The sequence below is a fragment of the Hyla sarda genome, chromosome 7 (assembly GCF_029499605.1).
Source record: "Hyla sarda isolate aHylSar1 chromosome 7, aHylSar1.hap1, whole genome shotgun sequence".
NCBI classification, from domain to species: domain Eukaryota; kingdom Metazoa; phylum Chordata; class Amphibia; order Anura; family Hylidae; genus Hyla; species Hyla sarda.
Genome location: NC_079195.1, coordinates 43,915,897 through 43,930,457, shown reverse-complemented (window position 1 = coordinate 43,930,457; position 14,561 = coordinate 43,915,897). Strand labels below are relative to the sequence as shown.

Sequence of the window (14,561 nt, the reverse complement as noted above, 5' to 3'; positions counted from 1 at the left end):
GCCAGACCCATGCCATACCTCATTGATTTCATTGAGCCGGTGTAGTGCCATATTTTGTGTTTTGCCGTGGAATGTGTTACATGACTCAGCACTTTCCAGCGCTGGACTAAGACAGCTCCATTGGCTGAAAAGCGCACACCCAACCCCTACCATTGGTTCCTGGGGGTGGCTGTGGGTGGTGTGCGCTTGTCACATGACCACAAACATGCTGTCTCTAACACCGTTCCCTTCCGTGTGAGTTCGGCTACCACAGCAAGAGGATGTCTCCTGCAGTGATAGCCGAAGCGCTGCGGCTGTAATGTAATTGATTCCCCTCTATGGGGACCATGCGCCCACGGGGGGATCTGTATGAGATGCCAGCCGTTGCGCTCAACTTATGACACCCGCGGGCGCACGGTCCCCATAGTGGGGAATCCATTACATTACATCTGCAGAGTGAATAACATTGTAGGCCCAGCGCTTCGGCTATCACAGCAGGAGACCTCCTCTTGCTGTGGTAGCCAAACTCACACTGAAGGGAACGGTGTTTGAGACCGCATATTTGTGTCCCATGACACACGCACCCCCCCAGCCCCCCTGGAACCAATGTAGGGGGCGGGTGTGCTTGTGTCAGCCAATGGAGCTGTCTTAGTCCAGCACTGGAAAGTGCTGAGTCATGTAAGGCTGGGTTCACATCACGATTTTGCAATACTGTTTTCCATCAGGTTTTTTTCCAAAAACCGTATGGGTCTAAAAACTTACTGAACCGGATTGAACAGTATGAGAAAAAGCAAACCGTATGCGTTTTTTCAACCGTATACGGTTTGAAAATTTTTTATCAGTTTCCGTACTGTTCCATATGTTTTTTGCTGTGAAAATCTGATTTTGTCAAGCAATTTTGTACATTTTTAAATAAAGATTTCATTGTTTGGAGTCCAAAGCACATGCGCAATGCAAAAAACGCATATGGTTAACCGTATTGACCCCATTAATCTCATTGACCTCCATGTTAAAAAAAACGCATACGGTTGCAATACGGTTTTCGACCAGGACCAAAAACAGTGGTCGGACACTGTTTTCAGAACGGGAAAAAAACGTGTTGGCAGCAAACCGTATGCGCCCGTATGCATTGTGATGCATACGGTTTTCAATGATTTGTCAATGTATACGTTTTTCAATATGGTCCCATACGGTTTTTACTAAGAAACCGTATACGGGAACCGGATTGGAAAATCGTGATGTGAACCCAGCCTAACACATTCCACAGCAAAATACAACATATGGCACTACACCGGACAGAGTTAGCTAGTGACTTTAGTCAGATCCAGTTCCATACTAAAAAAAAACAATCAAGCAGGAAAGAAAGACAGATCCTGTTAGAAAATGACCTTACAAGACACTAGCTGACTCTGTCAGGCTCATTAAAATATATAGGGTACAGCACGGGTCCAGCGGGGATATGGCGTCAACCAGTTTTCAAATTCTCCCGTCCGATCCGGTCCTGTATGCCCCAAACCTGGCTTGACTGCAGCCTTACCCTTATTCTTTAGTTTACAGTACAGGGGTCCCTCAAGTTACAATATTAATTGGCTCCAGGACGACCATTGTATGTTGAAACCATTGTATGTTGAGACCATAACTCTATGGAAACCTGGTATTTGGTTCTGAAGCCACCAAAATGTCATCCAAAAATAGGAAAAAGTGAGGATTAAAAATAAATAAGTAGATAACTAATATAGATAAAGCAAGTCCATATATATATATATATATATATATATATATATATATATATATATATGTAATAAAGAGCTGCTGGGAGCTGTAAATCACTGTCTATTTCAGTGTTTCCCAACCAGGGTGCCTCCAGCTGTTGCAAAACTACAACTCCCAGCATGCCCGGACAGCCTTCGGCTGTCCGGGCATGCTGGGAGTTGTAGTTTTGCAACAGCTGGAGGCACCCTCTTTGGGAAACACTGGTCTATGTAGAGGAAAGGTGCTTCTTCAGGGCCCTGTACAGTACACACAATGTCCTGAAAAAAGGAAAATGGAGCTGCCTTCACCTGGTGTCCAAATGGGCAGCTAACTCTGGTACAGGTAAAGAGTACAGAACATGTAATACCTCCCTGTACTGTAGGAGGCGCTACCAGACACCAGTCAGTGCATACACTTCAGTAATACAGGTAAAGAGTACAGAACATGTAATACCTCCCTGTACTGTAGGGGGTGCTACCAGACACCAGTCAGTGCATACACTTCAGTAATACAGGTAAAGAGTACAGAACATGTAATACCTCCCTGTACTGTAGGGGGGCGCTACCAGACACCAGTCAGTGCATACACTTCAGTAATACAGGTAAAGAGTACAGAACATGTAATACCTCCCTGTACTGTAGGGGGTGCTACCAGACACCAGTCAGTGCATACACTTCAGTAATACAGGTAAAGAGTACAGAACATGTAATACCTCCCTGTACTGTAGGGGGCGCTACCAGACACCAGTCAGTGCATACACTTCAGTAATACAGGTATAGAGTACAGAACATGTAATACCTCCCTGTACTGTAGGGGGCGCTACCAGACACCAGTCAGTGCATACACTTCAGTAATACAGGTAAAGAGTACAGAACATGTAATACCTCCCTGTACTGTAGGAGGCGCTACCAGACACCAGTCAGTGCATACACTTCAGTAATACAGGTAAAGAGTACAGAACATGTAATACCTCCCTGTACTGTAGGAGGCGCTACCAGACACCAGTCAGTGCATGCACTTTAGGACTACAGGGGTTTTACCAGTGAAATGTCCATTCTGATTGGTCGGTTCTTCCGGCCATTGACACGTTTCTCAGATTCCATAACATTGTATGTTGAGTCTGGTTTCAAGTTACAATGGTCCAGAAAAGACCATTGTATGTTGAGGCCATTGTAAGTTGAGGGATCACTGTATCTCTGTGTACGGTACTTGATGTCTGCTTTAATAAACCTTTTTAAATGGGAGCCACCCCCGGGAGTTTCTCTCGTTTTGATGAGTTGTGAAGCCTTTTCCTCCCCACAAAAAAATGCTTTATTGTATTATCAAGAAGGCAACCAGAACCTGGCATCTACAATTAAAGCCATCATTTCCATTGTGTGGAATTGCAGGTGTAGGTCTTTGTAATACGGCGGCGTTCCGAGACTGTTTTTTATAGAAATACACTTTTATTTTCTAATTACAGATGTACCTCTGGAGAGCATTACTGTTTATCAAACGGCCCAGCATCCCGATATACGATCCTCTCTGACACTGTATTTCACAGAGGTATTTATGTAACTCTGCAGCATTACAAGTCCTAATAAATGTTCCCGTTTACTTCCCCGTAAAAAAAGAGAAGACAGAAAAACTACTGCTGTGTTTTGTAATTCTTTGAATGTGCAGATCAATTTTGTCAGTGCTTGTTTGGTAGCTGGCGGTTTATCTTTTTTAATGACTAGGGGAATAATTGCAGAATTCTATTAAATTTCATCGGAAGGTCGAGAACGATTACTTTGAGGCGAATAATCTAAACTCTCGCTTTATTATTTACAGAATAATTCCTGCTTGGGGACTTATATACTCTGCAATGTCTGCATTGTCTTCTAAAACAATAAAATATTAAAAAAGGAAGGGGGGGGGGGGGGGTTATCTGCTATTGGCAATGCCCATATTCTAATATGGAAGGGTAAAAGAGACACACATTTCCTGACATTACTACATAAGGGTCAGAAACTCTTTTTATTTGCTATGAGCTCTATCCGTCTGCACTAGAGAACGAGAAATCCAGTGAGCAAATATGCATTTTTTTTTTTTTTTGCTATTGAAAATAAGAAAGGGTGTGCAGCTGCCAGACACTCCCGCCCGTGCTTAGTTCCTGTGGAAGTGTACAGGGGGGGCCATTTATATGGATACACCTTAATAAAATGGGAATGGTTGGTGATATTAACTTCCTGTTTGTGGCACATTAGTATATGTGAGGGGGGAAACTTTTCAAGATGGGTGGTGACCATGGCGGCCATTTTGAAGTCTGCCATTTTGAATCCAACTTTTGTTTTTTCAATAGGAAGAGGGTCATGTGACACATCAAACTTATTGGGAATTTCACAAGATAAACATATAATACAAATAATGATGTGCTTGGTTTTAACGTAACTTTATTCTTTCATGAGTTATTTACATGTTTCTGACCACTTATAAAATGTGTTCAATGTGCTGCCCATTGTGTTGGATTGTCAATGCAACCCTCTTCTCCCACTCTTCACACACTGATAGCAACACCGCAGGAGAAATGCTAGCACAGGCTTCCAGTATCTGTATACACTGCTATATACTACTTTATACACCGCAGGAGAAATGCTAGCACAGGCTTCCAGTATCCGTAGTTTCAGATGCTGCACATCTCGTATCTTCACAGCATAGACAATTGCCTTCAGATGACCCCAAAGATAAAAGTCTAAGGGGGTCAGACCGGGAGACCTTGGGGGCCATTCAACTGGCCCACGACGACCAATCCACGTTTCAGGAAACTGTTCATCTAGGAATGCTCGGACCTGACACCCATAATGTGGTGGTGACCATCTGGCTGGAAAAACTCAGGGAACGTGCCAGCTTCAGTGCATAAAGAGGGAAAAACATCATCATGTAGCAATTTTGCATATCCAGTGGTCTTGAGGTTTCCATTGATTAAGAATGGCCCCACTATCTTTGTACCCCATATACCAAACCATACCATCAATTTTGTTTTCCAACAGTCTTGGAGGGATCTATCCAATGTGGGTTAGTGTCAGCCCAATAGCGGTGGTTTTCTTTGTTAACTTCACCATTCACATAAAAGTTTGCTTCATCACTGAACAAAATCTTCTGCGTAAACTGAGGGTCCTGTTCCAATTTTAGTTTTGCCCATTCTGCAGCACCTGAAACTACAGATACTGGAAGCCTGTGCTAGCATTTCTCCTGCGGTGTATATAGTAGTATATAGCAGTGTATATGGATACTGGAAGCCTGTGCTAGCATTTCTCCTGCGGTGTTGCTATCAGTGTGTGAAGAGTGGGAGAAGAGGGTTGCATTGTCAATCCAACACAATGGGCAGCACATTCAACACTGTTACGCCTAGCGCTCCGGGTCCCCGCTCCTCCCCGGAGCGCTCACGGCGTCTCTCTCCCCGCAGCGCCCCGGTCGGTCCCGCTGACCGGGAGCGCTGCACTGTCATGGCCGTCGGGGATGCGATTCGCACAGCGGGACGCGCCTGCTCGCGAATCGCATCCCAGGTCACTTACCCGTCCCGGTCCCCTGCTGTCATGTGCTGGCGCGCGCGGCTCCGCTCTCTAGGGCGCGCGCCAGCTCTCTGAGACTTAAAGGGCCAGTGCACCAATGATTGGTGCCTGGCCCAATTAGCTTAATTGGCTCCCACCTGCTCCCAGACTATATCTGATCACTGCCCCTGCACTCCCCTGCCGGATCTTGTTGCCTTGTGCCAGTGAAAGCGTTTAGTGTGTCCAAAGCCTGTGTTACCTGAACTTCTGCTATCCATCTTGACTACGAACCTTGCCGCCTGCCCCGACCTTCTGCTACGTCTGACCTTGCCTCTGCCTAGTCCTTCTGTCCCACGCCTTCTCAGCAGTCAGCGAGGTTGAGCCGTTGCTAGTGGATACGACCTGGTTGCTACTGCCGCAGCAAGACCATCCCGCTTTGCGGCGGGCTCTGGTGAACACCAGTAGCCTCTTAGAACCGGTCCACTAGCACGGTCCACGCCAATCCCTCGCTGACACAGAGGATCCACTACCTGGAAGCCGAATCGTGACAGTAGATCCGGCCATGGATCCCGCTGAAGTGCCGCTGCCAAGTCTCGCTGACCTTACCACGGTGGTCGCTCAGCAATCGCAGCAAATTGCCCAACAAGGACAGCAGCTGTCGCAGTTGACCGCCACGTTACAGCAACTTCTGCCTCTGCTACAGCAGCAACCATCTCCTCCGCCAGCTCCTGCACCTCCTCCGCAGCGAGTGGCCGCTCCTAACCTCCGTTTGTCCCTGCCGGACAAATTTGATGGGGACTCCAGACTCTGCCGTGGATTTTTGTCTCAGTGTTCCCTGCATATGGAGATGTTGTCGGACTTGTTTCCTACAGAACGGTCTAAGGTGGCGTTCGTAGTGAGCCTTCTTTCAGGAAAGGCCTTGTCTTGGGCCACACCGCTCTGGGACCGCAATGATCCTGCCACAGCCACAGTCCAGTCCTTCTTCGCTGAAGTCCGTAGTGTCTTCGAGGAACCAGCCCGAGCTTCTTCTGCCGAGACTGCCCTGCTGAACCTGGTCCAGGGTAATTCTTCAGTAGGCGAGTACGCCATCCAATTTCGTACTCTTGCTTCTGAATTATCATGGAATAATGAGGCTCTCTGCGCGACCTTTAAAAAAGGCCTATCCAGTCGCATCAAGGATGTGCTGGCCGCACGAGAGATTCCTGCCAACCTGCAAGAACTTATCCATTTGGCCACCCGCATTGACATGCGGTTTTCTGAGAGACATCAGGAGCTCCGCCAGGAAAAAGACTTAGATCTCTGGGCACCTCTCCCACAGCATCCTTTGCAGTCTACGCCTGGGCCTCCCGCCGAGGAGGCCATGCAAGTGGATCGGTCTCGCCTGACCCAGGAAGAGAGGAATCGCCGTAGGGAAGAAAATCTCTGTCTGTACTGTGCCAGTACCGAGCATTTCTTGGTGGATTGCCCTATCCGTCCTCCACGTCTGGGAAACGCACGCACGCACCCAGCTCACGTGGGTGTGGCGTCTCTTGGTTCTAAGTCTGCTTCTCCACGTCTCACGGTGCCCGTGCGGATTTCTCCTTCAGCCAACTCCTCCCTCTCAGCCGTGGCCTGCTTGGACTCTGGTGCCTCTGGGAATTTTATTTTGGAGTCGTTTGTGAATAAATTCCGCATCCCGGTGACCCGTCTCGTCAAGCCGCTCTACATTTCCGCGGTCAACGGAGTCAGATTGGATTGCGCCGTGCGTTACCGCACAGAACCCCTCCTGATGTCTATTGGACCCCACCACGAAAGGATTGAGTTATTCGTCCTTCCCAACTGTACCTCTGAGGTCCTCCTCGGTCTGCCATGGCTCCGGCTTCATTCTCCCACCCTTGATTGGACCACCGGGGAGATCAAGAACTGGGACTCTGCCTGCCATAGGAAGTGCCTCTCCCCCCCTCCCAGTCCCGTCAGGCAAGCCTCAGTGCCTCCTCATGGCCCCCGTCCTGGTGTCACACTGCCCCGTGCCAGGCTTCGCCCTCTGCCCTCCCTCCCCATTCCCACTCCTGCTGTGCTGCCTGCCGTTGAGGAAACCCTCCATTCTTTCCCGGTGTCCTCATCCCAGGGGAGGCAGTTACCGGACAAAGAAAAGGGGAGACCTAAGGGGGGGGGGTACTGTTACGCCTAGCGCTCCGGGTCCCCACTCCTCCCCGGAGCGCTCACGGCGTCTCTCTCCCCGCAGCGCCCCGGTCGGTCCCGCTGACCGGGAGCGCTGCACTGTCATGGCCGTCGGGGATGCGATTCGCACAGCGGGACGCGCCCGCTCGCGAATCGCATCCCAGGTCACTTACCCGTCCCGGTCCCCTGCTGTCATGTGCTGGCGCGCGCGGCTCCGCTCTCTAGGGCGCGCGCGCGCGCGCCAGCTCTCTGAGACTTAAAGGGCCAGTGCACCAATGATTGGTGCCTGGCCCAATTAGCTTAATTGGCTCCCACCTGCTCCCAGACTATATCTGATCACTGCCCCTGCACTCCCCTGCCGGATCTTGTTGCCTTGTGCCAGTGAAAGCGTTTAGTGTGTCCAAAGCCTGTGTTACCTGAACTTCTGCTATCCATCTTGACTACGAACCTTGCCGCCTGCCCCGACCTTCTGCTACGTCTGACCTTGCCTCTGCCTAGTCCTTCTGTCCCACGCCTTCTCAGCAGTCAGCGAGGTTGAGCCGTTGCTAGTGGATACGACCTGGTTGCTACTGCCGCAGCAAGACCATCCCGCTTTGCGGCGGGCTCTGGTGAACACCAGTAGCCTCTTAGAACCGGTCCACTAGCACGGTCCACGCCAATCCCTCGCTGACACAGAGGATCCACTACCTGGAAGCCGAATCGTGACAAACACATTTTATAAGTGGTCAGAAACTTGTAAATAACTCATGAAAGAATAAAGTTACGTTAAAACCAAGAACATCATTGTTTTTCTTGTGAAATTCCCAATAAGTTTGATGTGTCACATGACCCTCTTCCTATTGAAAAAACTAAAGTTGGATTCAAAATGGCGGCCATGGTCACCACCCATCTTGAAAAGTTTCCCTCCTCACATATACTAATGTGCCACAAACAGGAAGTTAATATCACCAACCATTCCCATTTTATTAAGGTGTATCCATATAAATGGCCCACCCTGTAGTAGCAAAAAAACCTTTGATGAAGGCGCTGCTGGTTTCCGATGTGGATAAGAATAATGAGACCAGAGATGACTGGTAAACCAAAACTGGACCGATTTATTGAAAATAAAGCAGTAACAAACAGGATAACGTGTTTCGGGGGACATCTTCTTCAGATCAGTGATTATCTGTTTGTTACTGCTTTATTTTCAATAAATCGGTCCAGTTTTGGTTTAGACTTCATCTCTGGTCTGATTATTCTTATCCACATCGGAAACCAGCAGCGCCATCATCAAAGGGTTGTTTTGCTACTACACTTCAACTTGACTTCATCCAGGATTGGCCAGCCTTCTCCTGTACCCTTGGCTCAGCAGCTGTTTCCAACATTGTATCCCCGGTTGATGAGTTGTTACGCAAGTTTTACTCTCTCCAGGTGAGCACACACTACCTGCGGGCATCTTCTGCCCACGTTTAGTTTTTTTCTTTGATCTTGATATCCTGCAGTAATACACTAGGCACCTCCTCGCCGGTCTCCACTTTTCTTATACCAACAGATGCTTAGAGTTCCTGGTTGGGTTGTCCCTATACAGTTTAGATTGTTGGGGGATCCTGTCAACCAAAACAGAAACTACAGCACTCACCAGGTTGCATGCAATTAAAGGTTCAACTTTCTTTTAATTTAGTGTACATTAGAGGATGGCAGAACACAGACACAGAGCTGCTAAGAAGCCGGACCGTTTCATAGTGCATACACTTCAAGCTGTATGTGCACTGCGAAATGGACTGCCCATTCTTAGCAGCTCCATTGGACTGTAGACCTTTCTTTGCAACCTGGTGAGTGCTGTAGTTTTTTTTCTATTTGTTTCCAAAATTATATAGGATTTAGTTGTCTACATGTCCAGCTATGAACCTAAGAGTTTTTCCAAGAACTTCTTTAGAAGAGGCTAGGCTATTAATATTGGTACGGTGGAAATCCAACCTTGCATCAGCCAGACTAAGCAAGTACTGGGCTCCAGTGTGAGAGTGTAGTAAAATTATTGTTTATATTTTCTGAGAGCAAGGCCTAACCTTAAAGTGTACCTGTCATTAGCAAAAACTTTTTATATAATGTAGATAATACCATTATATATATATATTTGTCATATACACTGGTTAAAAAATATATTTATTTTTGGGTGAAAAGATGCTGTTCCTGCAGCTATTGTCTGTATGTCTCTTTGAGGAGTCCAAATACAGGAAGTGAGGGTGGACAAGCAGGGCTCTGTGCAGGCTCCTTGCTTGTCAATCATCCTGCTGTGTGAGCCGAGGGCGTATAATAGAGCCTCGGTGCACAGAGCCCTGCTTGTCCTCAGTATACAGAGCCCTGCTTGTCCTCGGTGCACAGAGGCCTGCTTGTCCTCGGTGCACAGAGGCCTGCTTGTCCTCGGTGCACAGAGGCCTGCTTGTCCTCGGTGCACAGAGGCCTGCTTGTCCTCGGTGCACAGAGGCCTGCTTTTGCTAATGACAGATAAACTTTAAAAATAGAACCCAAAAATACACAAGCGCTCTCACCTGCATCTCCTGAGTAATTGTATGGCATGGCAGTGCGCGTGTTCCTCCGCATCCCATACATGTCCTCCTTGCTGCAGATGCGTTGATAAGGCGGAACTGGCTGTAAAGTGACGTCCATTTTTTTTTTTTAATTTTTTGTCATTCTCAACCAAAGAGGAGAGGAAAGATTAAAATATTTACAAAGGCAACATTCAATGTAGATTTCTCTGTATCTGATATTGCATCTCTGAATTGCTGCAATAAACAGACCCAACAATTCTGCAAAAAAAAATTTTAAAAAATCCATTATTGACAAGCCCTTGTCCGTCCATTGGATTCTAAGCACATCTACAAATATTATTTTGCATAGATGTTGTCTAGGATACACAGCCCCTTTTTTCCAGATAGAAGTTTTTATGTTATGGATTTAGGAAATCCTATCTGTATGCAAAACAGAGAGCCAGTGCATTGAGCTGCCATCACCGTGGAAGACTGTGATCATTTATGGAAGTCAATGGACACCCGCTGACATTTAAAGGGGTACTCCGCTCTAAACATCTTATCCCTTTTTCAAAGGATAAGGGATAAGATGTTAGATTGTGGGGGTCCAGCAGCTGGGGACCCCCACAATCTAACTTCTTATCCCCTATCCTTTTGAATAGGGGATAAAATGTTTACAGCAGAGTACCCCTTTAAGTGGAGGCACGGTTTATTTCCCAACAGTGAGACGTCTTGCATTTGACTTTATTACAATGTATATAGTCGGCTCTTTATAATAATTCAAGTTACTAGGTACAGTTGTAACCTACTCCCACTGAATTCTCTCTTTTTTTAGGAAGGCATTCCAGGAAGCATTGTGTTTTTCAGCCCATCGGGAGTGAAGTTTTGCCTCAAAGTAATCCAGGAGCTAGCCAATGATCAAGTGGATCAGATCAAGGTAACCCTATGTAAAATAATTTTAGAGTCCTATTATAACTTAGATCAGTGTTTCCCAACCAGTGTGCCTCCAGCTGTTGCAAAACTTCAATTCCCAGCCTGCCCGGACAGCCTTCGGCTGTCCGGGCATGCTTGGAATTGTAGTTTTGCAACAGCTGGAGGCACACTGGTTGGGAAATACTGGAGTACAGACCGTGTATAGGATAAACAGGCTACATGTATGCCAGTATAAAAAAAGCCCCCTCAATTATTCACAGAAATATAGAAATCCCTCAAGGAGAAAGTTGCCTCTAAAACCTAACTTTTACCATTACAGTAAAAAAAAATCATCAAACACATATGTGTATACCAAAGATATAGTACATAGGACATAACCTTTATAAGGCCAAAATGTCAGTCCACCTATACAGTAGTGACAGCTAGAGATGAGCATTCTTACAGTAAATTCGATTCGTCACGAACTTCTCAGCTCGGCAGTTGATGTCTTTTCCTGCATAAATTAGTTCAGCTTTCCGGTGCTCCGGTGGGCTGGAAAAGGTGGATACAGTCCTAGGAAAGAGTCTCCTAGGACTGTATCCACCTTTTCCAGCCCACGGGAGCACCGGAAAGCTGAACTAATTTATGCAGGAAAAGTCAGCATCCACTGAGCCGAGAAGTTTGTGACGAATCGAATTTACTGTAAGTTCGCTCATCTCTAGTGACAGCGAGTGGCCCACATTAGACGGCCATCCTGTCACCATTACATCAAGTTGCGGGGGTCAATTTCACCATGTACACACTTAAAAGGGTTCTCCACCATAAGGCGATTTTAGTACGTACCTGGCAGGCAGTAATGGACATGCTTTGGAAGGATCTGCGTTTGTCTTGGGGATAAATGGCTATGTTGTGAGATTACCATAATACTGTGGCTAGCTTTTTGTGAACTTGTATTTCCTGTTTGACTTTTCTTTTTTTGACTACAAATCCCACAATTCCATATTCCTCCCTCCCACACATCAGCCACCCCACCCATTGAAACATAAATGAGATGCATCCATTCAAAGACCTGTGGTTTTCAATCAGGGTGCCTGCAGCTGTTGCATTAGTAGCAGACTGATCTCTCTCCCACCAAGCGATCCCTCCACCCATTGAAGCAGACAGGCTCCCTGTCATCAGCTGACTAGTGAGTCTGGTCTCAGCCGCATTGCAAGCTGGGAAAAATCTGAGACAACAGTCATTTTGTATGCTGTAAAAAATAAATAGTGGGGTGAAAAATCACATAAGAATTGTGGGAAAACCATCATACACAGGTACAGACACTATATTATGAACTACACTAACTTTACTTGACTGTAGCATAGTCAAATAAAAAAAAATCCTGGAATACCCCTTTAATGGTCAAATTGGGTGATTCTGCAGTTGCATAACTCAATACTATGTGCTTATAGATAGGACAGAAATCACACAATAATCCCACTTCCGACGCGTTTCTGCAGGCGTGAAAATTAGGAGGCTCAATATGCCTACTTCCTCAGGGGAAAACATTCAGGGACCTGTGTCAGGATAGCACAACTTTTATAGAAAAATCTGCATTCACCAAGAGTAACTCAATTATAGAATAAATATAGACAAGGAGAGCACTCCTAGTGTGATAACGTATTATAAAGAGGAGATGGGAAAAAGCAAAAATGCTCACCGAGTATAGTTGTACTGCAACCAAGTACAACTATGGTGAAAGCGTGGGATAACCCTTCAACGGGCGAAGATCGGCAGCCGCTCCTGGCAACACAGGTGAAGCACTCAGACGGATCCCTCCAAGGAACAGCCCAGGATAAAAGCAGCGCACAAGTCATTTATCATTTATTTACCCGGCATGCAACGCGTTTCGCTGGACAACCAGCTTCATCATGCCTGATGAAGCTGGTTGTCCAGCGAAACGCGTTGCATGCTGGGTAAATAAATAATTTTACCTTTGAAGTCTTGTGCGCTGCTTTTATCCTGGGCTGTTCCTTGGAGGGATCCGTCTGAGTGCTTCAATTATAGAATGGACTCCTAGTCTGATGTCCAGACCCCAATATTAGAACAAAAATAGGTATAGAGGTAGCGTCACCATGTTAGTTCCCAAATGGCAAATGTGTCCTACTGCTAGGGTTCCAGTAACTGGTGTCCTACTGCTGGGGTTCCAGTAACTGGTTCTCTGTAAAGGAAATATAAAAAACATGCCGCATATCAATCAAACATGCTTACCCCTCTGGTGATGGACAAGATCCTACAGGCATACCAGTGTATAGATACTCACATAAACCCCTTAGCCCTAGGTGTAGACACTACCTAAAACTAGCTGATATAGCAACTCCGCCTCTGATAGCTAGAGAATGCCAAGTGTACTCACTGTTAGAAGATCAATTTTCAGATGCTGCAATGGCAGCGTTCCCGCTGTGTTATCGGGACTGCGCGCTAGTGAGCCGGCGTTGGGAAATACTGGCTCAGATCCTTACACTTGCCAATTTTTCCTGCTTCCAACTGATCAACTTCAAAAACTGACTGTCCACTTGCTGCCTAATATATACTACCCCCTGACAAGTGCCATTGTCACTAATGTTAGTTTATGGCTGTTTTTTGACCATTTATATTCAGCTCACTGGCTAGGAGGTACATGTGTATCAGCTGAATGGAATGCCATCATTTAGGCTGTGTTCACACATTTAGGTTTTGTTGAGGTTGAGTCAGGACAAAACCATGATAGTACCACCATGAAACACAATGGCCCTGATTTACTAAGAGTGTTGTGTAGGTTTCTTTGTGGGTTTTAATTCCCTTCAATTTATTTTCCACGGTATTTACTAAGGTTTCCCAAAATTTCCACTTTCCCTACACAGTGGGGAGTGCTGTTTTACACATGCTCGGATCTGTCTGGTTTTCCTCAAATCAAATCCACCACATTTTCTGTGGAAACCTTAGTAAACATGTTGGGTTTTTGTGAAAATGTCGGGAACACGCCCCTTTTCCTGACAGCCACGCCCCTTTTTCGAGTTTTCTTCGCAAAATGGAGAGTTAGTCAGGGTTTTTTTCAATTCTGGCGCAGACAGAATCTGGCACACAACCCGACAAAACATGTCGGGTTTGCAATAGTAAATGAGGGCCAATGGGGGAGATTTATCAAAACCAGTGTAGAGGCAAAATTGCCAATAGCAACCAATCAGATCACTTCTTTCATTTTTCACAGGCCTTGTTAAGAATGTAAGAAGTAAGCTGATTGGTTGCTATTGGCAACTGGGCAACTTTGCCTCTGCACTGGTTTTGATGAATCTCCCCCAATGTGTGTACACGGCCTAGACATGTAAAACAAGTCACAGGAAGGATAAATCCTATCCATAGCCCTATTTACGTTTATCAGACATATCCCCCCCCCCCCAATCTTACCTTCATTATTTACTTTAATGCAGAGACTGCGCCCCCCCCCCCCCATCTGCCCCAACAATCAACCACCTATAGAGTTCTCTGATAGGAAAACCCCTTTGCTTATGTTCCGCCATTTGTATTTCATTCTACATAAATATAAAAAGCATGAATTTGCTATTCTAATGTGTTTTATCCATATATGAAGTGTGTAACAAGCTGATATTTTACATATATATTTATATTATATTAGTGTTTTACCTATATACAGTGAACCACAAGGGCCCTGTAGAAGTTATTGTGTTAGGATTACATTTTATGTGTGTATTAAACATCT

The 14,561-nt window shown here is 46.1% G+C and overlaps 1 protein-coding gene and 1 long non-coding RNA gene across 5 annotated transcripts in view; one reads left to right on the top strand and one right to left on the bottom strand.

Annotated features, from left to right (window-relative positions):
* LOC130283456 (uncharacterized) overlaps positions 1-14,561 on the bottom strand; it is a 61,613-nt gene that overhangs the window by 30,961 nt on the left and 16,091 nt on the right. The window contains exon 2 of the long non-coding RNA XR_008846702.1: positions 9,932-10,189. This is a non-coding gene — a long non-coding RNA (uncharacterized LOC130283456). The remainder of the gene's footprint in view (positions 1-9,931; positions 10,190-14,561) is intronic.
* The window catches only part of UROS (uroporphyrinogen III synthase), a 54,573-nt gene that overhangs the window by 39,006 nt on the left and 1,006 nt on the right, over positions 1-14,561 (top strand). For all 4 annotated transcript variants that reach the window (XM_056533004.1, XM_056533003.1, XM_056533001.1 and 1 more), the window contains 2 exons: positions 3,194-3,276; positions 10,746-10,847. In XM_056533004.1, coding sequence (XP_056388979.1) covers positions 3,194-3,276; positions 10,746-10,847 — 185 coding nt within the window. The remainder of the gene's footprint in view (positions 1-3,193; positions 3,277-10,745; positions 10,848-14,561) is intronic.